At 33.0% G+C, this 27264-nt stretch overlaps 1 protein-coding gene across 5 annotated transcripts in view; it reads left to right on the forward strand.

The window, feature by feature from the left end:
- Positions 1 to 27264, forward strand: part of LOC127732499 (aminopeptidase N-like) — an 80483-nt gene that overhangs the window by 17467 nt on the left and 35752 nt on the right. For 4 of the 5 annotated variants that reach the window (XM_052241532.1, XM_052241534.1, XM_052241533.1 and 1 more), the window contains 6 exons: positions 14622 to 14721; positions 15705 to 15779; positions 18150 to 18185; positions 19106 to 19598; positions 21157 to 21312; positions 25262 to 25379. In XM_052241532.1, coding sequence (XP_052097492.1) covers positions 14670 to 14721; positions 15705 to 15779; positions 18150 to 18185; positions 19106 to 19598; positions 21157 to 21312; positions 25262 to 25379 — 930 coding nt within the window. In that variant the 5' untranslated portion in view covers positions 14622 to 14669. The remainder of the gene's footprint in view (positions 1 to 14621; positions 14722 to 15704; positions 15780 to 18149; positions 18186 to 19105; positions 19599 to 21156; positions 21313 to 25261; positions 25380 to 27264) is intronic. The other variant, XM_052241535.1, reaches the window with a different exon arrangement.

Here is a 27264-nt window from a genome sequence, read left to right on the forward strand (position 1 = left end):
TAAAGTCATAATAATAAATTTTTAAGTTATTGTTGAATAATGTTTTACTTTGAATTTGTACTTTCTTTTATAATAAGATTTACTTTTAAAAAATCATTTAAAATGTTTTCTATTTTGGAACTTATTGGAAAATAGATGAAAAAATGTTGAAAAAAACCTTACCGGTGCGTAAAAATACCACACATTTATACAAAATACAAGACCCATAAATCAAAAACACTAGAACATGCTGAAATTATATATTCATGTTCAACCTGTATACACGTGCGTAATAAACGGATCCTGGTTGAATGAAAATGAATTTCAATCGATTACACTTACGTGACAATAGAGTGTGGCACGTGTCGATGAAACATTAAATTACTGGCGTATACACATTTCGCGAAAACATCTTTTCGGTTCTGACATTATTAAGATTAAACTTTCGAAATTCAGATAAGTAAAAAGAAGAATAGTTAGAAAATGGCGACTATGAAACCTGAAGACCAGGAATATGAGCAGAACCCAACGGATGACGAGGTTATGAGGTCAGACAGTCGAACATGCCGACTTTTTAAAAGGAGTGGGTTTCTGTTCCGCAGTGAGCTTATATAAAACCAAGGATTTGTATAGTAAGAAAACTGGCTTGATATTGAAATTTTGATAATTCTTCTCCAACGGACTTTTTAATTGAACAAGTTGAAAAAGTGGATCTCAAAATTGATTTTATGACTCAAAGCATGCAAAGGTTGCTTTAGTTTGAGGCAATAACTCTTTTTTAAGCATTTCGTTTAAATGTGATCATTAAACACAAGATTTGAGCAAAACAGAATAGTATCTTTATACTTCATATGAGAAACAAACTTTGCACTTTATGTTTAATGTGACATGTTTTTTGTCCATGAGTATATCATGGGCATACATATCTGAGGGAATGGATGGGGGTCCTTCATTTCTGTATTCTTTAATTTTTTTGGTCAATTTTCTCTATTCTTTATAATGTTTGCCCTTTATTCTCTATTCTTTATATTTTAGCTCCCCACTATTCTCTATGTTTTTGGTCCATTTTTCTCCATTCTTTATATTTTTAGCTCATTGTTCTCTATTCTGTAAACCCCCATCTAGACGCTCATATATTCTGAGAAGGGAATGAAAAAAAAAAAAAAAACGATTATTTAGAAAAAATTTCTTTTATCTTGCTTAGGCTGTGCGTTGTTCTTCAATGACCAAGGAAACCAGAAACTGAAGAATTTAATTAGGGGAAAAACCTTCCCATTTTCATTAACAGAATAAGTATAGACTGGAATAAAAGAGAACACAAATAAGAAGGGGGGGGGGGGGGGGTCAAACGGAAGACTCAGAAAGAATTGGTTAACAAATTAAAATCACGTAGGGAAAATTTTAGATTCAATTTTGGTCACATTTCTATAACTTTCAGCTTCTTGCATAATTACCAAATCTTATACACTTCTAATCTTTCTTTTTTGGGGTATGTACTAAATATTTAAATACGAAAGCGATATTGGAAATCATTGAATCCTGTATTTTTAAAGATCTGTTTATATTGAAACAATCATTGATAAAAAAACAAAGAAAAATCAAATACAAATTCAGATGGCATTTTTATAACCATTTAGTGTGTAGGGTTTACTACAATAAACGGAGCCTCCGTGTATCTTAGGCACCCAGCTGTGAAATCAAAATTCTTCTCGCATGCTGTTTTTACATGTATAAAATAAGGGTTTACTACAATAAACGGATCCATCGCATCGTGTATCTTGGACACCCAGATGTGAAATCAATTTCATCTCCCGTGCTTTTGAAACTACATGTCTTTACAGGTAAAATATTTGTATATTAGATACAATTAACGGACCTGTAGTAAAACAATGTAAGATTAATTTGATTCAGATCCATTCACATTTTCTAGAGTCGCATAATTAAAAACAATTAATGATTAAAAAAAAATGATAACTGCAATGGACGATAAAAAAAAAAATAGGTATAAAAGCGGGAACATAGATTATATGTTGGTCAACTATTTAGTTACTTTACCAGTAGTGACTTGTTTTCGTTTATACCTTGTTTTTGTTTTTGTTTAAACATATTTTATTTGCAAAAGTAGCAAATTGGATTGAAGTCAGTATAACAACATTACTGAAGTCCTCTCCCTACATTTGTATATGCTTTGAACATAGATATAATAGCCATATATATGGCAATTATATCTATGCTTTGACGTAAAAGAGACGTGGTTCTTCAATTATATATATCTTTTTTTAATTTGATTTCCTCGCAACGTAAATTTCAAAGAATAAGAAATTCCATTAATTAGAGTGGATTTATTGTGCATCGCATTTGTTTGTTTTTATTGGAATGTAGGACAGAAAGTCACATGACAAAAAAATCACAGTTCAGTTTTAAGATTATTTTCAACTATATCAAAAAAATAATGACAATTAAATATCCTTGAATGTGTCTATCAAATTCTTTATCGGTACAGTTTAATGAAAAATCAAAAAAAATTCGATACAAGAATAAAGAGAAATTATCAACATCACGAATAAATCTTCAACAAACAAATGTAATCTTATTTTCAGATAAAAATATCTGTTTAAAACACGCCAGTGAAGAGATACAGTGCATGTTTTACTGAAGTTATCTAATCGATAATTTTACATTCGTAGTAATTACGTAATACGACTACTTTTTAAATTTGTACCTAGGTAAGAATTAACAGCAGATGGTATATGCATAACAAATTGATTATTGTCGTTCATTATACGTATTTACTATACCATACTAGACATACCAAACATACTCAAAATGTTGACTGACCAGTATACCAAATACAAATTGGACTATACTTCAAAACTATATAAATCTAAAAAATAACTCAATATATTTTGCATTTGCCGTGCGGACGAACTAGCCGGCATTTAATATGATATAATCTGACATTATGTGACGATACATATTTATACAATACATCAATTGAAAATGATAAATTAGACTAACAGATTTGTCCATCTTAGTCTATATTTTTGAAACAATATAAAAGATTCTATTCCTTGAATCTTTATCTCCGTCATTAGTGATGAATGCCACCCAGGAAAAACCATAAAAAATAATTTCATGGAAACCTGTAACTCGAGGTAATGCCGACACCACTTCCAGAGAAAGCGTCAAGTCCAGCGCTCAAAAAAAAAACCAAATACAAAAATAAACAGCCACTGTTTATAACATACTTATATATAAATATATACACTTGTAATTTGTGGTTTACTATCGAACGTCCACGGCTAGAATGAAGACCTTAACACAAGACAATACACTTGGCGCCAAACCATAAGAAACTTGACCATTGGTCATTCTAAACACGTGACTACACTTAGTCTTGATGAACCGTACAATACATTATTTTTCTACTATACTACGAAACGCAGAAAAATATACGTATTTACTATACCATACTAGACATACCAAACATACTCAAAATGTTGACTGACCAGTATACCAAATACAAATTGGACTATACTTCAAAACTATATAAATCTAAAAAATAACTCAATATATTTTGCATTTGCCGTGCGGACGAACTATAGAAATCCACAAAGAACGGGCGCAGAATAGTTAGAACAATAAATACTTGAAAAACGTTTCCCCCTAAAAATGTCAAATACCTAAATGTTTGGTCACTTCTAATCTATGTTCTAATGAATCAGCGACATATCCGTTCTTGGCCGAGTCGCTCTTCCAACGACCATGACGTTTCCAACACCTGTCGCTTACATTTGAATTCGCTGCTTTTGTAGCACCACTAGCTCTCAGTGAATGCAACCCAATATTCAAATTTTTACAAACTTCCTTCAAACGATTGACAATACATTCTCTAGCCCTAGTGTAACTAAGTGGTTTATTTTTATATATCAAACTATAATATCTGCCTGATCTAAAAAGAGGTCTAAATATGAATTCATTTGACAAACTGATATTAGCTAAATTCAAATACTTTTGAAGTAAAAGAAAAGGACATGCTGCGGATTGACCTTTAGCAATAACTACAGAGTCACCTAATCTGTATTGATCGGTTTTACTCTTTTCTATAGTAATATTTATATGTGATTCACAAAATTTAACATCTTTGTATTTTATATTACTGATTTCACTAAATCGTAAAAAACCAGAGTAACCAAGCACTATCATGACTAAATCTCTTATTACACCTATGTCCTCACTATTAGTATATTTTTCACATAGCTTAACTATATCAGCTGAGTCAATAATATCTTTCTTAACTTTTGGACTATGCTCTTGTCTTTTTGAGGATTCTAACAAATTTTTTGCGAAATTATTATCTGTTGGATCATCTAAATTGTTTATATTATGCGCCCATTTAATAGCGTAAAAAGCAGTTTGTAAAACACTGTGCGAAGAACCATTGTCTAAAAGTTTGGTTAGATATAATGACACGTGAATAGGTTCTGCTGGAATTGCCACTCCTCCTTCAGAAACGATGAATTTCTCGAATCTCCGAAAAGCACCATGATATAATTTAGTTGTATTGTCACTTCTAGAATGTAATAGAAAATGTACCATTCGATTGGCTAAAGTTGAAAAGTTATCTGACGTCACACCAGCTGCTAAAATATCGTCTTCTATTGTTTGTCCTAGTTGAATCCCTGTCAAAATAAATTAAATCAATAAATATCTATTTCGATTCATAAAATAATTTTTGTTGTAAGTATTTTAATTTGTTTCAGTCGTTATGTCCTATGCACATGTGCTTTTAATAAATTAAAAACAAATTTTTAATGCGATCATGTCAAATACAGATTTGTACATTCCAAAAATACCGTTTTTTCCTCTTCCTCGTAAAATATGATTTGAGGAAAAACTTTCCGACTCTACAATAAAAGTTTTCAGTTTTCCCCCCTCAGTCACTAACAATGGCCAAAAGGCTGCTGAGGTCCATTTGGGAATTACTAATGTACATGTAACATGTTCTTGTTGTATCTTTAAAATACATTTTGCAATCAAACTAGGAGGTGGAACAATCCAATTGTTCTCTCCTGCCCATGCGTAATTAAACGCATCAATTCCTTCGGTACCTGTGCACCAATGTTTTGAATTAAAACGCATGCATTTTTTATTGTAATCTGACGCAAATCTGTCAATCGAATATCTACCCCACTTTTTATTAAGATGGTTAAAAATAAATTCTTTGATCTCCCAGTCATCACAATCTGATTTTTTACTGAATAAATCAGCCTTTACATTATCAGTTCTGGGTATCCATTGTGGACTTAACTGAATTTCTTCCCTAGTACATATGTCTGCAATATTTATTGCGATTCTTTGTAGATCTGACTTAACACTGCCTTTATACAATATGTGTACGACGTTCTGATTGTCAGTTCTCCATAGAACTTTTTGACCTTTCAAATAGGTCAATTTCGACATAAGCATTCTATAAACTGCCTCAAGTTCACGCCATGTTGAACTTTTTACTTGTTCCTCAGGTTTCCATGAACCTATTACTTCGCTTTTTTCATAATCTACTATATATCCACCGAAGCCTGTACCAGAGGCATCGGTGTACACCACACTGGTGCAGATTTTTTCCTCCAACAGTTCCTTTCCATTGAGGAACTCTACGTTTTCCTTCCAGAAAACGACTTCATCAAATGCCATTTCTTTAATGAAAACTGGCGAATCCCAACTAGCTTTTTGCATTATGCATTCATAAAGACTCCTAGTTCTCAACCTAACCAAACTACCCATAGCCGCTTGCATAGAAATTATCTGACCTACTAATGAAGCCACTAACCTCGCTTTAAATAAACAGTTTCCTGAAGGTATTTTCTCGATAAAGTGTTTTAAAAAATTTCTCAGTTTATCTAAACGTTCAGGAGACGCATAAATCTTACCAACACACATGTCCCATATTAAACCTAACCATGTAACTGTCTGAGAAGGTTGCCAGTTGCATTTTTGTTCTGCTATAAGAAATCCAAACATTTGCAATTCTGTGTGCACTTGATTACTTATCTCTAATGCTTTCTCATAATTTTCCGCTCCACCTATGCCATCATCTAAATACATAATGATTTTCATACCCTTTTGTCTTAAATACTGTACTACCGGTCTAGTAACTTTAGTGAAAATGTAACCGGCTGTTGAAATACCAAATGGCAATACATTAAAAACATAATAGGAAATTTTACCTGAAATTTCCCATGCAAATCCAAGATATGTTTTATGTTCAGAAAATATTTCAATATGGTGATATGCAGACTTCAAATCATATGAAAACAGATAATCTTGCTTGTTAAACAAATTTGATGCATCACTTGCATCTTCATATTTAAATCTAAATTTATGCAAGTGCGGATTTATATGCCTAGCATCTAAAACTAATCTCAACTTATTTTTATTTTTAGCTACTGTCAAAGGATTTACTACTTTTGGTATGACATCTACTTTTGACACACAACCTAAACTTATTAATTGGTCTATCTCACTCTGTACAAATTCAGGATTATCTAATGCCGATCTGTTGTTTTTTAGTGAACAATTGCTAGGTACAGTGTAAAATGGTAGTTTATACCCGTTCTTGATAATATCTAATACTTGTTCATTAGCACCTGATTTCGTCCAATGATTAAAAGCCCTTTTTAGCATGCCTATTGGCGATCTATTATCTACTTGTTTACTTTTCGATATGTTGTTTTCGTTATGAAAACTAGACTTGTTTAAAAAATCATACGTTATATTTTCAGAATCGGAAATACCGAATTCTTCAAAATCTTGAAATTCTGATAAATATTCAAAATCAATACTTATCTTATCAAAGTTCTGCTTCATTGACATTGCAGCATGATCTTTACGCCAATGACCTGGTTTTCCGCACTCGTAGCATTTCCCTGGTCTGTGTACAGGTAATGATATCTGAACAGGTATGGGTGCACTCGATCTGGTTGATGTGGGGTGCGAAATGGGGGTAAATCTACTCTTCTTTGTCTTTCTCTCTGCCTTCATTTTCTGTGCAGCTCTTACATCAGCTCTGCGTATTCTTTTCTCGTCTTCGGAATTATCCGCTAAACTATTCGTCTGGTATTCCTCTACCGTCTTCCACCCGCTTTCTGACTGATCAGCCATCTTCACAAGTTTTTGCCTATGTGTTAGCAAATCAATACCTTCACCAATTCGTTGGGTTGCTGAGTTTATCTGTTCATTCTGCATTGGACTGTCTTGTAAGTTAGATTGGGCTTCTTTCATCTTCTTGATGATTTTGGTGTTGATTTTATGTTGTTCTTTATTGCCCTTCCGTTTGAACTCGTAATTGTCTGTTGTTAGTTCTTCGATTTTTGCAATTTGGCTATCGGAGAGCTGTCTTTGGGATTCTTTCATGGAACTTTCAAAAGAACCTAGCTTATTGCTCATCAGAGTGTCGATTCTGGAAAGCATGGAATTCTGAGAAGTCTGTACAGCATTATGAACCTCGTTTGCTATTAACTGTTTAATCGCCGGCTCGTCCATTTTGTTGTTTACTATCGAACGTCCACGGCTAGAATGAAGACCTTAACACAAGACAATACACTTGGCGCCAAACCATAAGAAACTTGACCATTGGTCATTCTAAACACGTGACTACACTTAGTCTTGATGAACCGTACAATACATTATTTTTCTACTATACTACGAAACGCAGAAAAATATACATATGACGATGACATTTAGCTTGAAGGCAATAGAGAAGAGCGAATTTTAAAAATTAAAACATTCTGTCAAAAAAATCATTCAACAGGTAAATACGCTCGCATCCTAAAAACATATGAAAAAAATGATATACTTAGAAAATTTCATGCAATCTAATATTAATAATAAAAGTTTTCTAAATAAGAGTTTAATGTCTGACAAGTTAAACTCTTTCAGTAAATGCAAATTATTTTCGTCTGCAAATAAACACATGACACCTTTTAGGCTTTTAGTCATCGATACTTATTATCGTAAGGAATAGTATACGTAATTAGGCAGTTTTTCAAAGATTTTCACTTTAAATTTCGATTTTCAATATTCTGTCCGCAGGACTTTGTTTAATAAGTTATAGTTATTGAACAAGCAAATCGGTGTATGCCATTTAATCTACATGGCTCGGGTGCCCTTCATCTGTTTTAACACATGACGCCATCAATTTACATGACCGTTTGGGAAATATGCGGACGATATTCAATCAATGACTCCTGGGGCCTGGTTTTCGAAAGTATCCTAAGATATGTCCTAAGATATATCTTAGGACAAATTTTATGACCATCTTATGACTATCATATGATATGTCCTAGAATGTAAATGTAAATGTAAAATAGTCATACCTATTTATATATATAGTTATGACTGTCATGAGTGAAAATATTTTCTTTTATTTTAAATAATGAGTGAAAAATGATAAAAATATTTATAAAAATAATAAGTTTGAAGATAATTATTATTACCATTCTTATTATTTACGAATATTTTATTGTTTTCATCATAATGAACATTAAGCTATAAGGAAAAGGAAAACACATCTGAGTTGATAATTTGTTTACATTTAGTTTGTATATATAAAATTTCAGGACTTCGCCCGTTCATGTATTATTATACATGAAGTGTTATTTAATTGTGAATACTTTTAAGATTTGGTACATCGAGTACTCGTTTAACGAAATGTCCGTGCAAATACGTTAATTAACTACTATATAAGGAAAGAAACAATATATATATTTATTATACATAATCGTGAGTAAGAAAAGGAGTCCACATTTTAGGTCGCAGGAGATTCAAATTTTAATCGACGAAATAGAGAAGAATAAGTCTTTACTATTTAGCAGACTGAGTAACACAAACAAAATGAGAGTATGGGAGGCTACATGTGCAAAGATAAATGCAGTAAATTACACTGGTCACTTTAGATCCGTCAAAGAGATGTCGTAACTTTTATGATAATCATAAGACCATCATAAGTCATGTTTCGAGGTATCTTAAGTTTACGACAACAGTTATGACATATCGCAACTTGGGACACGTTCGAAAACATATCTTACGACTATGACATGTCATAAGACCATCGTAAGGCATGTCTTAGTCATAAGATACTTTCGAAAAGCAGGCCCCTGGTAAACTTCTCTTATAGGTTAAAGAAAGGGAAAATTATGCCTTTAAGTAGTAAAAGATTGGTACCATTTAAATTATTTTTTTATTTTTATATTCAGGCTTTCACCTAAATTGTTACATTATTTGAAAAATCGCGTTTTAATGGCAGATCTTTAATTGTTTTTGTTCAATGTATTCACAATTTTTATATAAACTCGTGACGATTTAGAACTTGACATATTGTGTAGACACCCGTTTCTTCTTGAAGACTATATGTTGCCCTCATGATGTTCTTATGTTGTTTTTGTCGTTTGATTGCTGTCATATTGACGCATAACCCACATCTCCTACAGTTTGAGTTCCGTTTGATTGCTCTTAAATCAGTTTATGACAAATCATAACTGAAAGGGTTATTGAGTATTGATTTATTGCTTTTCTTTCCCTCAAGCCATGAATATACACAGAGGAAGATTAATCGTTGAGAGATGTACCTAAATTTATAGCACATAGTTAACAGAAAAAAGTTTCACTTTTCAGTCTTTGACTTCTCCCCTCCTCCCACAATATTTCAACTGTATTAAATTTAAAGACATGTCACATCCAAACGAAGTCTGGTTGATTTGCAACTTATATTGTTTCCTGTTTTGGCACATACTTAATATTAACCTCATTAAATTCGATCTCAAAATAGTCACTATAAAGGAATAAATATTAAAAAAAGTCTTAATAAATTCCATTGAGCACAAAACTAATCCAAATCCGATTTCAATTATTTGGTGATTCTAAAATACGTTGTTTTTTTTTTTTTTTTTTTTTTTTTGCCGAAATTACAATTATTTTTTTTTATCTTGTATAACTTTTGTAAAAAAAACTATGTTGACTGTGTTCAAGCATCATCGCATACAGGTTTGTTTTATAAGACAGCTGATTGGATAAAAGTGATAGATTGCCACAGCTACATTAAACTGGTGTCCAATCAAAGGCCTTCAGAAACTTGTCAATAAAAAAATTACTGCAAACATGGTTAAGTTAGAGATTTGATTGTGTATTCGATATTTGAAAAAAAAGATGTTAGATAGCAGAAACATATAATACGTCTCTGTAGATAGTTTCTATTCATTCAACATTAAATTGCGAAGAAAGTGTCGAGTAACAACCCTCCCCCTTTTTCGGTCTTCGCCTTCAAATTTTTACACTTTCTTTTTAAACGGAGAAATATATAAATATGACCGTACTGTAAGTTTCTGAATTTTACAAGAATTCTATATAGCAACGTCTGACTCCCGGGAACATCATATTTTCAAGATTTGCCAACCTCTGAAAAAAGTTAGATCATACAATGTTCATCTACCGTGTGCAGAAAAATAACCACCAAATCATATTGGCAAATTGGAAAAGATTAAGAAAAGTTTTATATCCGTACTAAAAATCTTCTGCAATTATTTGAAACAAACAAAAATATGTTTCTCTCTGCCTGAATGCAATCGAAAACAAATTTTCATTTTATTCTTTATCTATTTGCAAAAGATGAAGAGTGCTCCTTGAAACTGTAAATTATTGAAAGACAGACTAACGATAAAATACAAGTAAAATTGAGAATGGAAATGGGGAATGTGTCAAAGAGACAACAACCCGACCATAGGACAGACAACAGCAGAAGGTCACCAACAGGTCTTCAATGCAGCGAGAAATTCCCGCACCCGCAGGCGTCCTTCAGCTGGCCCCTAAACAAATATATATACTAGTTCAGTGATAATGAACGCCATACTAAACTCCAAATTGTACACAAGAAACTAAAATTAAAAATAATACAAGACTAACAAAGGCTAGAGGCTCCTGACTTGGGACAGGCGCAAAAATGCGGCGGGGTTAAACATGTTTATGAGATCTCAACCCTCCCCCTATACCTCTAGCCAATGTAGAAAAGTAAACGCATAACAATACGCACATTAAAATTTTCAAGAGAAGTCCGAGTCTGATGTCAGAAGATGTAACCAAAGAAAATAAACAAAATGACAATAATACATAAATAACAACAGACTACTAGCAGTTAACTGACATGCCAGCTCCAGACTTCAATTAAACTGATTGAAAGATTATGTCTTCATCATATGAATATCAGGCACAATCCTTCCCGTAAGTGCATGTGTACTACCATCCAGGGAAATGAGTTTTCCATAAAGTAACTAATCCTTAATTCACAGCCGTCCATGTACATGCAAAACTCTGGATTCATTTTTGATATTTTACCTGAGATAAATGCTTCTTTTTGTAGACAAGTAGCAAATTGAATAAGGACATTTTGTTGAAAAAAAATAATTAAATTACATGCACATCTTTCTAAGTAAAGTGGCAAAAATACGCATATAGAGTTACGTAGATGCGAAAGAATAATTATATTAATGGTAATCTACGACTATTTTATAGATTAAAAGATTATCGGTCGAACACTACACACGACTCATGATTTCAAATGTACATAATCTAAAACAGGTTTATTTATTTTTTCTATAGACTGCATTCCGAAGTGCACATGCTTTGCTATGCTCGTTGAATGTTCAGCGAACAATATTACATGATATGCAGAATGATATCAATCGATAGCAAAAAAGAAAGATTAAATTTTTTAAAATCAGAACATTCCTTAAATTCAACATTTAAAACAGTTTTTTAAAGCACCAGCATGCATATTTTGATTATATAAATTTAAAATTGAGAATGACTGATGTACTTATTATTCTATCTAACAATTAGCGTTGGTAGTGGCGGCAGCTTTCTCTCCCTGAGTGATCCCAAAGAGTTACTGGGGAATAGAAATATGGTCACTACAGGTCTTCTTCCTATCGGCAGTAAAACCCTTGCCAAAGTAGGGCGTCCGTTTGGCTGTGCGGGATGTATCAAGTACGCAGCCACGTCCGGTCAGAATGGGGACGTTAAATCCGATGCCTCGTGTCGAGAGAGTGTCACGCTCTCTGCACGTTAAGAACCCTTGCAACAACTCTTTGAGGGGTTCTTAGGTGGCCTGTTGCAAGGCTAAATTTGTCTCTATCCAGTATACCCTCATTTTCAAGTGGCAGTTCAAATTTTCCCGTGGCAGTCTAAATTTTCCCGACCTGCAACCCAGTTGACCTCTATTACCGGACCTACCTATTGTTTTTATTGTTAATTTGTTCTCGTCCTGAACATGCATGAAATATTTGACACTGGCCGTTAAGCAACCAACAATCAATCAATCTCCCTGAGTGCGGGAGGTCCTTTTTTAACGGCAAACGGACAGAAAGTCACAGGACTAAAAAGTCACATGATAGAAAGTCACAAATTTGATAGGACAAAAAGTCACAAATAATTTGTTGACAAATGTTTGAATATATAAGAGAAAGATCTTGAAATAATTACTTTTTATTACATATATAATTTTTTACAGTTTAGGAAATTGTTCATTAGCCTTGATAATTAAAGATTTATTAAATTTTAATCATGCAAAAGGATATATTTTTTAACACCATGAAGCCGTTTAGGTACGAAGCCACTTTTTTTTTAAATAAGTATTTTTTTATTCAAAGAAAATAATCTCAAAAACTGAATTGTGACTTTTTGTCCTGTGACGTTTTGTCCGTGACTTTTTGTCCTGTGACCTTCTGTTCTACATTCGTTTCAACTTTATTCATACATAATGCGTGCTTGTGGAAAAGAAGTAAATATCAATCTCGAATGAGTATGTTGGGTTGTTGAACGGAATGTAGGACAGAAAGTCATAGGAAAAAAGTCACAGACATAAAGTCATGGACAAAAAGTCACAGGACTAAAAGTCACAATTCATTTTTTTAGATAATTTTCCACAATGTCACCTGTGTCTTTTCCTCGACATAAATGTTTAAAAAATATAAATAATGGTTACAATTGTAGCGTAATGAACTGCATTTGAACCTAACCTAGCTTTAATGTTCTGTTGAATCAGTTGAACATCTAAGTGGTTATCGATGTGAAATACTTAACACTGCACATTAATTTTACGATCGATACAATACAATCAATGCATTTCTATCAATCATTTACTTTAGTTAGACTTTTGAATGTAACAATATGGTACTCATTTACTTAATTTGTATATTTTTTTATCGAAATGAAAATGTTATAAACTGCTACCGGTTATTAGTACACGTCAGTTCGTTACGTACGTTATTTCATAGCTTTTATGTCAATTGCGAAAAATCAAGTAAGCGTCTCATTGTTTTTAGAATGAGAAGTTTAAAACACTGCTGCTATAAAAAAAAAAAAGACAAATCTGCTACGAAACAGAAATATATACCGTACACTAGATTTATAATTATGTACATTTTCTTTTTATCAATCGTTTCTTAACTTGTGCCATTTTATATTTGTCTATAATATAATTTATTCTTTATTAGTCCTCGCTAAAAAAAAAACTTGATGGAAAAAATGTCAGGGAAGTATCAAAACCGGGCTTTATAGGTACCTAATGGTAAATATAAACTGTAAACTAAACGATTAAAATATGCTTGTATTCTTGTTGCATTTATTTTGAAAAAATAATGTTTTATAATTTTACCCTGTTTATCCTTATATATGATAAAACATGGAAATATATTTCATTTTACTTTCATGGATAAAACAGCCATTTTTTTTAAATGTAAATAACTTTCACCAAACGTCTGTCATCTGTCAAAAATTAAAATGATTAAAGTAAATCAGATGGAAGTTCTCAGAATTTATTTTCCCTGGCAAATTTTATAAGGCTAAGAAAAATTATTTTACATTACAGACGGAAATTTGTTTAAGAACAATTTTGAGATATATTGCTAATCATTGTATCTTTACAGATGGAATGAATAAATACAGGATTACTTAATGCCAGAAAGCACGACTTCAAAGTTTTTATGACTTGCACACTTTTCCGGTTACAACAATTATGCATTCCTTATATAACCAATTAAATGTTAAAAATTATTCGAAAAAAAATGAATTATAAGTTTGCATACGTTATTTAATGAAATAGACATACAATATTACATTAAAAGACCACAAAAGAATATCCTCCAAGCTTTGCCGATTTTATTCATAAAGGGGGAGCAACCCCTGATAAATATAGAGAAAGTGTTGCCCGTTTTGCATCCGAATATTTAAAATCTTAACACGACTGAACACGATCTTACAAAATCTAAACAGCATTTTTACCTTTGGTCTGATTTGATCTGAACGTGGTCTGATCAAGTCTTAATCGAACGCTAGAAAAATCTGTCTTGTTTATCTTGACATGACTGAACGGACTGAACAAGGTATATCGGAACAGCGTCTGAGTGTCTGAAAAAGTCTTAACGTTTTTCTCTTGCGGTATATTCAGTCGATTAAGACTTGATCAGACCAAAATGACCGTTTCAGACTGAAATCTTGCTACTAATGAATGATAATATTCATTTTATAATTCAAATGAGAAGACTAAATGGCTATATCATGATTTATTATTTTATAATTATTAATTTTTTCAGCCGTACTGGAGACTTTCGAACATCAAGGCGACAATCGGTTTACACATTATGCTGTTGAAAATTCTACTTTTATTAGTTCTGTTGGAATATACTCTACAAGGTATATCTCTGTACTGATATTTTTGTTGCAATAATTGTTTTTTTTTTTCTGTTTTTTTTTACTGACCTTTTCTTTACCATGGAAGCAAATTGTTTTTATTTGGTGGAGGAATTTAAAGTACCCGACATTCGATAGGAAAATTCTATTCTACCATTAAAAGAGAGGCGAAGTACATACCAAAGGTGCATTTAAACTCATAAACTGACAACGCCATAGCTAAAAAAGAAACAGACAAACAGACAAACAACAGTACACAAAACACAACATTAAAAACCAAAGACGAACCCCACTAAAAACTGGGGGTGATCTCAGTTGCTCCGGAAGGGAAAGCAGATCCTGCTTTACATGTGGTATCCGTCATGTTGCTCATGTTAGTAGATACCCGCTGATAAGTCTTATTCAGTAAGTCACTTTCGGGGAAAAGGGGGGGGGGATTGTAGTTACGGCAATTGAAACATATCCGTTGTCATCTGTGAAACAGATATTCCATAACGGTTAACCAACTCGTGATGACGTCAGTAAAAGTTACGAAGGGACGATTTTAACTTCACCACTTGGAACTCTTGGTTAAAAGCTTCCTTGTGAACAGCAATCCTCTATCAAGAAAATCATGATAGGAAATACAAGCCCTGGAATATCGTATCAATTAGGAGATATATACTCCGTATGCAGGCGCTGCTGGAATGTTGCTTCATAGAAATGGAAATTCACAATTGGGAAGCTGAAATCTTTTGTGACAGTCGTAAAGTTTTGTTTTCAGCCGACCATCATTATCAGTTTCTAGATGTAAGTCATCCGGATAAGAAAATGATCTTGAGTGCATGATTAAAAAAAAACCAGTTTGCTCAAAAAATTAATTCATGTAGCTCCGGACAATTTGTTGAAATCGGGAATATGTCATCTGATCGAACTATTGTAATACATACCATTTACCTTATTTAAGATATCGTCATAATATTTTGTTATTGCTTTCTCTTTTCAAGGACGTCATGGACGTCAGTATTACCGACACAAAGGTCACCATAACCGACAAAAACGTCACCATAACCGGCACAATGGTAAGACATGCATCAATGTTTTGTTTCTTGAATTTAGTAAAATAACATCAATGGCACTAATTTTACTTTACAAAATGCTCATTTCGACAAATTATGTCTCTTTATTGATGCTTGAGGCCAACAGAAATGAAAGTCTAAAACCTTATGCTTACATCTACTTGATTTGAACTCTGGTGGATAGTTGTCTCATTGGCGGTTATACCACATCTCGTTATTTTTATACTGTAGAGATATATTATGTATTATGGATAAGATATTGGGATATTACATATACACATTTGACGTGTTTTCTGTAGTTATGTTTGTCGTTGGCTTATTGTCTAGTTGACCTTTTACTGACCCCACAACTCCATCTATTCCTATATACCATGGAATGGTAAGAGGCCATTAATGATCTACCAAGGTGTTATTTAATTTCACAGGGACAAATAGCACTCACAAACATGTTCAGCTTACTGTTCGGTGTGAGCCAAGGCTCCGTGTTGAAGACCGTACTGTGACCTATAATGGTTTACTTTTATAAATTTTGACTTGGATGGAGAGTTGTCTCATTGGCACTCATACCACAACTTATCAATTGTCCCTCCTGCTGTTGAACAATTCTGACAATTAAATGTGAATAATATGTGTTTATCTGCGGTTTAAATGTTGTAATGTACTATTATATTATTTATTTATGTATTTCTTTGTGCTGATGTTCCTGCCTTTGTTTGTACTGTATTCCTGGCACGTAGTGTTGTCATTTTAGCGGTATTTTTAACATTGACATATAAGCGAGAGGTTTGGCTAACCTTTAAACCAGTTTCAATCCACCATTTTGTCTTAAAATGTCCTGTACAATTCAGAAATATGGCAGTTGTTATCTACAGTTCGTTTCTATGTATGTTGGCGTTTGCTTTTGTTGTAGTTCAGTGTTTCTGTTGTTACGTTTTTTTCAGCGGTATACTACTATCACATTACAGATATACCCCCTTTAAGAGGTCATTAAGATATAATTACAATCATTTGTAAAAGTTATCTCTCACATTACAGATTTACCCCTTTAAGATCTAATTCCCAGACAATTTGAAAATCTTGCCTCTCTTCAACCAGATATAAGCTGTATTAATACTTGATCAGTAAAATTTGGAATAGAAACGTATATCCTTTATATTCCTAGATCTGTAAAAGAAAAACGTTGCTCTGCTCACTGAGATGTAGCCAATGTGGTGCAGGATCTGATTACCCTCCAAGAGCAACTGATATCACCCGGTTTTGGGTGGTATTCTGTACTGTAAACCGGTAAATTGTCGCGCTGTCTTCTTTTCGCGATTTACCAACAAGATCTAAATTCGCGCCGTTTTGAATTCGCGATGTCCCGATGTCCTTTACAAGTTTTTCATAAAAAATTTGCAAACTGTACAGTTTTACATGTTTTTTTTTAATTAAGTGATAAAATAGATCAGAATTCCTTTGTTGGTATATATTTAAAGCTATAATTCATGTTTGCTTGTAAAAACACAATCAAATGAAACATAGAGGAATGACATGATTAAGACTGAACTAAATGTTGACAGTATAACTGCTAATTAATAAATCTTATAATCTGATCGATCTGTGTAGCAGATACAATGAGGTAATCATTTTAAACCTTATTGACAGGTGTCATTTACATAACAGTAACGATAGTTGTTTATTTAGCAATATCCGTTGTGTTCACTTGCTTGAGATGTCATCCATGTTGATTAGACTATAATGTATTAAAGTTTTGATCTCTAACATTGACCTTCATTAAGAAATACAGTTATGTTTTGTAGTCAGTAAAAAATGTTTTAAATTGGTCAACTACATATCCTATTGATACAAGGTCATGTATGGTCTTCATCTTTGTGTTCGGTTTTCTTTGAAATATTCGTGGTCGTTTTATTTTCTCGCTTTAACTCTTACCTCGAAAATAGCAAAAATAAAACTGCCGTGAAAATTTCCCTGTTTACAGTATTTAGTTTTCTATGTTGTGTTTTGAATACTATTGTTTGTCATTTGATCGTTTTTCATTTAGTTGCCATGACATTGCCATGGTTATTCCTTTGGTATATTTCGCATCTCTTTTATCACTATAATTAAGATTTTTCTTAACAGAAAGCTGATGTTTGACCATTTTAAATGATAAATTAACCATTGCTTCACTCACAAATTGTTTAAGTTTTTTACACTTATTTCAGTACTATATATAAAAAAAATGTAAAAGAACAAAACAAAAATACCGAACTCCAAGGAAAATTCAAAACTGAAAGTCCCTTTTTAATGAAAAAATCAAAAGATTTAACACATCAAACGAATGGAAAAACAACTGTCATATTCCTGACTGTCATAGGCCTTATTACATTTCAGGAGTACGATCTTGGAGGCATTCAAATCGATACAGAGGTAAGGGACAGCAATGATTTGTTTTAACACTATATGGATAAAATAAAGAGATATGACGCTCTAGTTATCATACGAGCAATTACAAAGCCGCCCAAACCCAGCATGCTCAGGTAAAGGGGACTTTCACAAACATGTTTTTGTGTCTGTGAGATTGTCCACTGTTTTAGTTGGATGCCGTCCCTCTTTATTGTTTTTTTTTTTTTTTTGCCATTTCTTTTCATTTCTCTATTATCGGGACATTTTGTTTCTTATTTTGCGGCGTTTGCTTACTGTTATCTCAGTACGGATGTATGTGTTTACGTGCTTATTATTGAATCGACAGAAAAATATCAATAATAGAAAAACAAAGGATATGGGGTCTCCATCCATGTTCACTTTATATTTGAAGGATTAACTTGAATTAAGAAAAACATAAATCGTCAGATACTTTAGTTCTATATGGTTAACAAGTAGGATTCAGCTTTCGGAACCATAAGAACATTGCTATAGAGGTTTTGTTGTACTCCGACCAAAATTTCATATTAATAACAAGCCAGTTTTTATATTAAAATAAAATGTATTCAGGTCTAAATGTTGTTTGTTGGAGAACAACATAAGAATTTTGTTATTCGATAAATTAAGCAATTCTTATGTTTTTTTTATTAACTTTTCGTCATTGAAAATTCTTTTCGAATTTTATTCTGCTTTCAACATTTTAAAATTTACAATATCATATATTTAAAAAAGAGGCGGAAGTTACCAAGGGGATATTTAAAGCTAATAATTTGAAAATAAATAAAAAATACCATAGCAAAGAGTAAGAAAAAAACAACAAAAAGACAAACAAGTCCAAACAACATGTCAAATGTTTAATCAATTCGTCAATTTCAAATATTTAACATATGTACATATAATATCGCTAAGCATAGAATTACTTTCAGGTAGCAAACCGACACAATACTATAGGTACGGACCAAGGAAACCTACTCTGCCGCCATCTACAACTACAACTCCACCTGTAATTACAACGCCACCTGGTGGCAGAGATGTTCGTTTGCCGCTCAATCTGTATCCAGTTTTATACGAACTTGAACTACAACCTTTTATATATGAAACAAATCCAACAGACTTCTATTTTATTGGAAAAGTTACGATTGAAATGGAATGCAGACAGTCAACAAACGAAATCGTTCTACACAGCAATCAGCTTAACATTACGACAAGTTCTGTCAGAATAGAACCAATGGCACCTGGACAAAATCCAATTATTCCTACAATAGAATTTGATACTGTCAATCACTTCCTGATTTTGAAAACAAATACACAGTTAGTGAGCGGATCGAACTATTCTGTTTACATTGAGTTTCGTGGACCTTTACTTTCTAGACCGCCTGGGTTTTATCAAAGTTCATACCAACGTGGAAATGATACAATGTAAGTAAAACTTAGAAGTTTGAACAGTATACACAGCTACATCAGTACAAGCAATCTTTTTTGTTTATCTGTAAAGATTCATATACCCTTCTAATATGTTCTTCTCTTACAATTTATGATGGCATGATACTTAACCCCTTACGGGAGGGTTTGTGCGTGATTTTCATATGATGGAGACATAATCGTTCAATCAGTATGATTGAAGTCTGGAGCTGGCACATCAGTAACTGCTTGTAGTCCTTTGTTTATTTATGTTGGTCATTGTCTTTTTGTTTAGTTTCGTCTGTTACCTATTCTAACATCTGACTCGGACTTCTTTTAAACCGAGTTTCACTGTACGTTTTGCTGTGTGGTTGTATATTCCACAAGTAAAGGGAAAGGGTTGAGTCCCGAAAAACACGTTTAACTATGTCGCATTTTTGCGCCTGTCCCAATTCAGGTACCCCTAGCCTTTGTTAATCTTGTTTGGTTTTAAAATTTTGGTTCATTTGTTTCAGGGGTTAGTGTGTTGAACTAATAGGCATTATTGTTCAGCGGCCGGCTGAAGCACAACTCCGGATGAGTGATTTTTTTGCTGCAATAAAGACCCATGGTGGCTTTCAGCTGTTTTCTGCTCTTTGGTCGGACTGTTGTCTCTTTGACAGATTCCCCGTTTCCATTCACTATTCTCTATACCCTGTACATATTTTGAGATGCATGTAGATTGTACATCTCTTGAGAAGCATATAAAATGCGTATCTGTTAAGATGCATTTAAACAAACGGTGGATCTGTGAATAAGAGTATACTATGTTCATCTTTAAAGATATATTTTAACTGTGTATATACATCTTTACAGATATACAGTTGATATACATTTTTACAAATGTACAGTTTATATGTAAAAGTCACACTAAACTCCAAAACATATAAATGAACTAAAATTTAAAAAAAACATACACGATTAACAAAGGCCAGAGGCTCCTGACTTGGGACAGGCGCATACATGTGGCGGGGTTAAACATGTTTTGTGAGATCTCAACCCTCCCCCTATACCTCTAGCCAATGTAGAATACACAAACACACAGCAAAACGCACAGTAAAACTCAGTTTAAAAGAAGTCCGAGTCCGATGTCAGAATAGATAACAAAAGAAACTAAGCAAAATGACAATGATACATAAATTAACAAGGGACTACTAGCAGTTACTGACATGCCAACTCCTGAGCTCAATTAAACTGATTGAAAGATTATGTCTTCATCATATGAAAATCAAGTACAATCCCTCCCGTTAGGGGTTTAGTATCATACCATCATAAAATATATGAGAAGAACATAACCCGTATCATATCAACAACTGGTTTTAGAAGAAATGTGTTTTGTTTCCGATGCAAAGACCCTATGAGTGAATCAATATTAATACCAAAATATGCCATCTTTAATGACCTGACAACAGTATCGTAACTATATCTTTTCTGAATAAGTCTGTTTAAAGGTTTATATGTATGCTGTGAACCAATCAAAATAATAATGTTCTTGTATTGTCAATAATTATATATTTGTTCATTATGTATTCAACAGTTATATTGCCTCAACACAGATGGCGCCAACCGATGCAAGAAAAGCATTCCCGTGTTTCGATGAACCAGCTGTAAAAGCGAGATTTAGTGTGACTCTTATCAGAAAAAAACACTTGATTTCCTTGTCGAATATGAACCAAATCCGATCCAAGATCTTGTAAGATTTGATTTCTTTATATTTTTAAAAGAAAGAGGTATAATAATCTTCAATGTAGCCGAACAACAGCATTGTTAAGGATGTTCGCTCCTCTTGTTTTTGAATTTTTGCCAGATTTTCGGAATCCTCTGGTTTTATCGATGTTTGGCCATTACATAATTTTGTCCACTAACCCGTACTTTTCTTTTCATAATTTCATTACATAGTTTAAAAAACTATATTTGAAAATCTTATAGAATCCTTGTTATTTTTTCATTGTTTTTGAAAGAAAAAAGGTGCCAACGTTAAAAGTATAAAAAAATCAGGAGATAATCATTTCCCGCCAATTTTTCAATGGCTTATATCTCGAAAACAAGCACACGGACCCTTTATTTTTTTCTGCTTTTTTAGTTCCTTTATTTATATACTATCAGTTTATAACAGTTATTGAAAAAGCTTATTATTTTGAAACAAAGTAGCGAACATTTTTAACCTCTAAATATAGATAATGTCGATTCATATATATCACGTGATACATATACGATAGATTAATCGACCTCAGTTTTTGGTGGGGTTCGTGTTGCTCAGTCATTTGGTTGTGTTATGTATGGAGTGTCTTATAGACGTTTGAATGTATGCTTGGTCTCTTCCTCCGTTTGTATTCAACTTCTTAGTTTTGACTCTTTCAGGTATCTTCCGCCTTTTTTTGTTTTTATGAAACAGATCATTTTCTCTTTACGAATGGAAATTTATTTCTGAACTTTTTTGCATTCGTAAGCTTTTCCCAAAGGAAATCAAGTTTTAAAAGTAACTATCAATATATCGTCCATCTTAGACCTAGAGGATATCAAGTTTTAAAAGTAACTATCAATATATCGTTCATCTTAGACCTAGAGGATATCAAGTTTTAAAAGTAACTATCAATATATCGTCCATCTAAGATCTAGAGGATATCAAGTTTTAAAAGTAACTATCAATATATCGTCCATCTTAGACCTAGAGGATATCAAGTTTTAAAAGTAACTATCAATATACCGTTCATCTTAGACCTAGAGGATATCAAGTTTTAAAAGTAACTATCAATATATCGTCCATCTTAGATCTAGAGGATATCAAGTTTTAAAAGTAACTATCAATATATCGTCCATCTAAGACCTAGAGGATATCAAGTTTTAAAAGTAACTATCAATATATCGTTCATCTTAGACCTAGAGGATATCAAGTTTTAAAAGTAACTATCAATATATCGTCCATCTTAGACCTAGAGGATATCAAGTTTTAAAAGTAACTATCAATATATCGTCCATCTTAGACCTAGAGGATATCACGTTTTAAAAGTAACTATCAATATATCGTCCATCTTAGATCTAGAGGATATCAAGTTTTAAAAGTAACTATCAATATATCGTCCATCTCTTTAAATGGACCTGAAGGAATGTCTACAGGTCATCAGCAACTGCCCTTTTATGTAACTGCAAGTCGGATGGCAGAAATGAGAAATCGGATAGGCAATCGTTGAATTTATTCGCTTACACTTCTAAACCAATTTTGAACTGAAACGGTCATTCTACATGTTCTAATAAGGATAGCTCTTTAAATACTGAACAATAAAGTGTTCAGTCTATCAGTTAATTTCAGACTCAACGTCGGTTAATTCAGTACTGTTTAGACAGTTTGCCTTCAGTCAATTCAGATCTGTTCAGTCTATGTTCAGACTATTCAGCAGTTGTTATTTACCTGTGCACATCAAGACCGAATTGTATTGACTTCACGCGAATGTCTAAATTATCGCAGGGGATAAGTCTGAAAATTGACTGAAAGACTGCACATAATTTGATAATTTATTGTTCAGACTTTTCAGATACTGTTAAGATCAAAATGGACGTGTAAGACTAAACTACGTTTACTTGATTTTGCAACAATAGTTCAAGCTCTTAATAGACATTAGTCATTAAAAAAGGCGAAAAAAATATAAATAAAAAAAACATGTAAAATAAGAGAGAAAAACTACAGAAAAAAGGCTAAAAAATCTGTACTGCATGGTGATTGTTCAACAAGTATCTGGTACTGAAAATACATGAATGCAGGGGTTATTCGTAATATGAGTGTAATTCAGGATTGAAATTCACATAATATAACCTGTCTGAAAGCTGAATAAAATGTAAGAAGTAGGTCCGTGGCTTTACTGGCTATTTTAATGTCTTGTGAAGTTCTCGTTATCAACATCTTTAAGTCGCAGCTGGCTCTGTAATTTCAGAGAAATATTGAACAACTTGCATTTCCTATATGATATCCGTGATAGTGGGTTGCTGCATACATGGAAGCTACATAACCAAAAGTTTCAAGTGGTGAAGTTGGAGTCATCCCTTTGAAAAATTTACGGACGCCATCACGAGTTGGTTTGCCGTTATTGAATATCTGTTTAACAGATTACGACGGATATCTTATAATTGTCGTAACCACAATACCGTCCTCTTTTAACTTGAATTTGACATCACCGAAGTAGACTCATAACCGAAGTCGTACTCACATGAGCAAAATGGCGGGAGGGGGGCATGTGGAGCAGGATCTGCGTACCCTTCCGGAGCACCTGATATCACCTGCCGGGTTTTAAGGGTTCGTGTTGCTAATTCATTAGTATTCTATGTTGTGTTTTGCAAATTGTTGTGTATCTTTTAGTCTTTTTCGGTTTTTTTTGTGAGTTTGAATCTCTTTGGTGTCTACCGCCTCTCTTTAGTATTTGTTGGAGTATCCCTTTGGTATCTTCCGCCTCTCTTTAGTATTTGTTGGAGTAACCCTTTGGTATCTTCCGCCTCTCTTTAGTATTTGTTGGAGTAACCCTTTGGTATCTTCCGCCTCTCTTTAGTATTTGTTTTAATATCCCTTTGGTATCTTCCGCCTCTCTTTCGTATTTGTTTGAATATCCCTCTGGTATCTTCCGCCTCTCTTTAGTATTTGTTGGAGTATCCCTTTGGTATCTTCCGCCTCTCTTTAGTATTTGTTGGAGTAACCCTTTGGTATCTTCCTCCTCTCTTTAGTATTTGTTGGAGTATCCCTTTGATATTTTCCGCCTCTCTTTAGTATTTGTTGGAGTAGCCCTTTGGTATCTTCAACCTCTCTTTCGTATTTGTTTGACTATCCCTTTGGTATCTTCCGCCTCTTTTTATTATTTGTTTGAATATCCCTCTGGTTTATGCCGCCTCTCTTTTGTATTTTTTAAATATGCCTTTGGTATCTTCCGCCTCTCTTTATTATTTGTTTGAATATGCCTTTGGTATCTTCCGCCTCTCTTTAGTACTATTTGTTTGAATATGCCTTTGGTATCTTCCGCCTCTCTTCAGTACTATGTGTTCGAATATGCCTTTGGTATCTTCCGCCTCTCTTTAGTATTTGTTTGAATATGCCTTTGGTATCTTTTACCTCTCTTTAGTATTTGTTTTAATATTTTTTATGTTTTTATAATGCAGTTTGTGTATCATTGATGAGTCCTCAGTGTTTTTTAACTTCGTACTTTATTTGGCCTTTTTCACTTTTTTACTCGTGCGTCACTGATAAGTCCTTTGAAGACGAAATGCACGACTGGCGTACAATATTTCAGTCCTGGTAATTATGATAAGATTATTAAAAGCTTCGTTTACATTTTTTTTTTCACATATCGTTTACATTTCTTTATTTTTCAAATAGGAATGATTTTGAAAGATATAACATTTTAGGCAAAGTAATTATGAGTTATGGAACTATGTATCAAAATCATAGTAATTATAACTAAAAGTGGCTGTCCGTGTTAAAAATATTCTTAATATTACATTTATGGAACAGGAAAGACACGACAATGAAAAAAAAAGCTGGAAAGGAATGAAAGAAAACACATACTTGGCATAACTATGATCTAAAGAAATAATTCTGATATATTTTAATAAATAAGTTTAAAACATTTTTTTTTATCAAATCCGCTCTGTTTTTATTTTAGAGACAACAACTGGGTGGCAGATCATTATGCAGTTACACCGTTGATGTCAACTTACTTATTAGCTTTCGTTGTTTGTGATTTTACATTCAAAGAAGAAACAACTGACAATAATGTATTAGTAAGTATATCTGTAAAAGTTCAATAATCAATTCGTTCTTCCGTTTGTTAGTGCGAATGGTACTAAATAACTGCGAGAATAGGTTAATTAGAATGTATGGAACAACTTAAGGTAGTTTTCGATCCGCTTAACTTTATCTTTAACAATTCCAGAACTTTAGTCCATGATTTTCAACAAAAAAGTGTATACATTATAAGACGACAAGTAAACGGCTATGTTCTCTACAAAATGGATTGAAATGTTATATTTTACGACAATGCTACTCAGATTGAGCTTTACGGTCATCGTTTAGTGGAAATATAAAAAACAATACATGAAATGACATTTTTGTTTAATTATTCAGTTTTAATAACAGCTGTTTTCAACAAATTATACAAAACTTATCCAAGATACAGACATATATAATAAACCATTAATTTGAATATATAAAAAGTATTGTATTTTATATGTGGACATATTCAAATGAAAACGTTGATATAACAGATAGATGGATTTGATTTAACATTAGCTCTAAAGGTTGCTAAATGTGTTTTTTTAAGAAGCAGAGATATCCAAGGGAAAATTAAAACTTTTAAGTCAAAAAGAGAACAACAAAATTATGTCAACAAACGAAAAATCAATATATCACAAACAACAGTCTACAAAAGACTACATATAAATCTTTAGACTGAGCAATATAAACCTCAACTAAACCCGAGGGTGATATCAGGTTCTCCGGAAGGGTAAGAAGATCCTGTTCTAAAAAATAAACCACTACATAACACTGCATAAAATGCAAAAAAAAACCGGAGCGAAATAGAAGTAGAAACGGTGTGGAATCTTCAGATAGATTTCGTTAGCGTTGTCCCTTCTCACATTTTTGTGATTTGAGAGTTACACCATGTCCGATAAAGATCTAACGTTCTTAAACCATAAATGACTTTTGAACTGCGTATTTTTGTTCAATATCTATTTCCGTATTTAATATGCGAAATCTAATGCTTATTTCTGAATTTCTGCTCATGTTTAAACATTAGTAATAATTTTAAATATACGAAAGATGAATGTTCGTATGTTATAAATGATGTCATGTCATTACCGAGTTCAAAGCACTTAATACTGAGCAAATGATACATGTGCGCTCGGGGTCTAACAATCCCTAAGCGGTGGTATCATTTTAGTGCTAGTAATAACCCGAATAATTCAGTCCCTCCCCGTGATCGACTCTCCCACTCGCGAGGGCCTGAATTCTTTATACAATAAAAACGCGTCACGAATCCAGGATTTTGATTGGTGCTCTCTGTGAGAGAGAGCCAATCAGCTAATAGCTCAATGTTATCGAGATGGGTAAATCCCGAGCTAGTTCCGAATGATTATTTGACGATTGTTTATTGACAAGGCCTTCAGGCGTTTATGTAGCCAACGTAGAGCAGTGGAATATAACGACTGAATTATTCGGGTTATGCTAGTAAATGAAAATAGCACTTTTAGAATTGTGTGGGAAATATAGTGACAAAATATTACCTCCCCTGTAAACACTGAAAACTAGATCTTTTCAATGTTTCTCCCAATTTAGCATGGACGCTATCAATTATAAAATTCACGGGAAAACGTTCTGGTAAATAATAAAAATAGAAATAAGCTGAAATAAAAACAAAACTTCCATTTAATGTTATCATTTCCCTCCTTAAATAGAAAACGACGAGTACAGCAGACTAAAGGAGTTTGGTGTAAAATTGGTTTAAAATGTTGCTATGCGAATAAATTCCTGGAGTACCAACTTCAATTCATTTTTCTACTGGATGTATACCTCTCTTGAACATGCTAATTATCCGTATATATATGCAGCTAGATCAGAGAAAGTCAGGGAAAAAATTCCAAAGGAATGGATTGATATGCAGCAAAG

Source organism: Mytilus californianus, unplaced genomic scaffold (genome assembly GCF_021869535.1).
Source record: "Mytilus californianus isolate M0D057914Y unplaced genomic scaffold, xbMytCali1.0.p SCAF_25, whole genome shotgun sequence".
Taxonomy (NCBI): domain Eukaryota; kingdom Metazoa; phylum Mollusca; class Bivalvia; order Mytilida; family Mytilidae; genus Mytilus; species Mytilus californianus.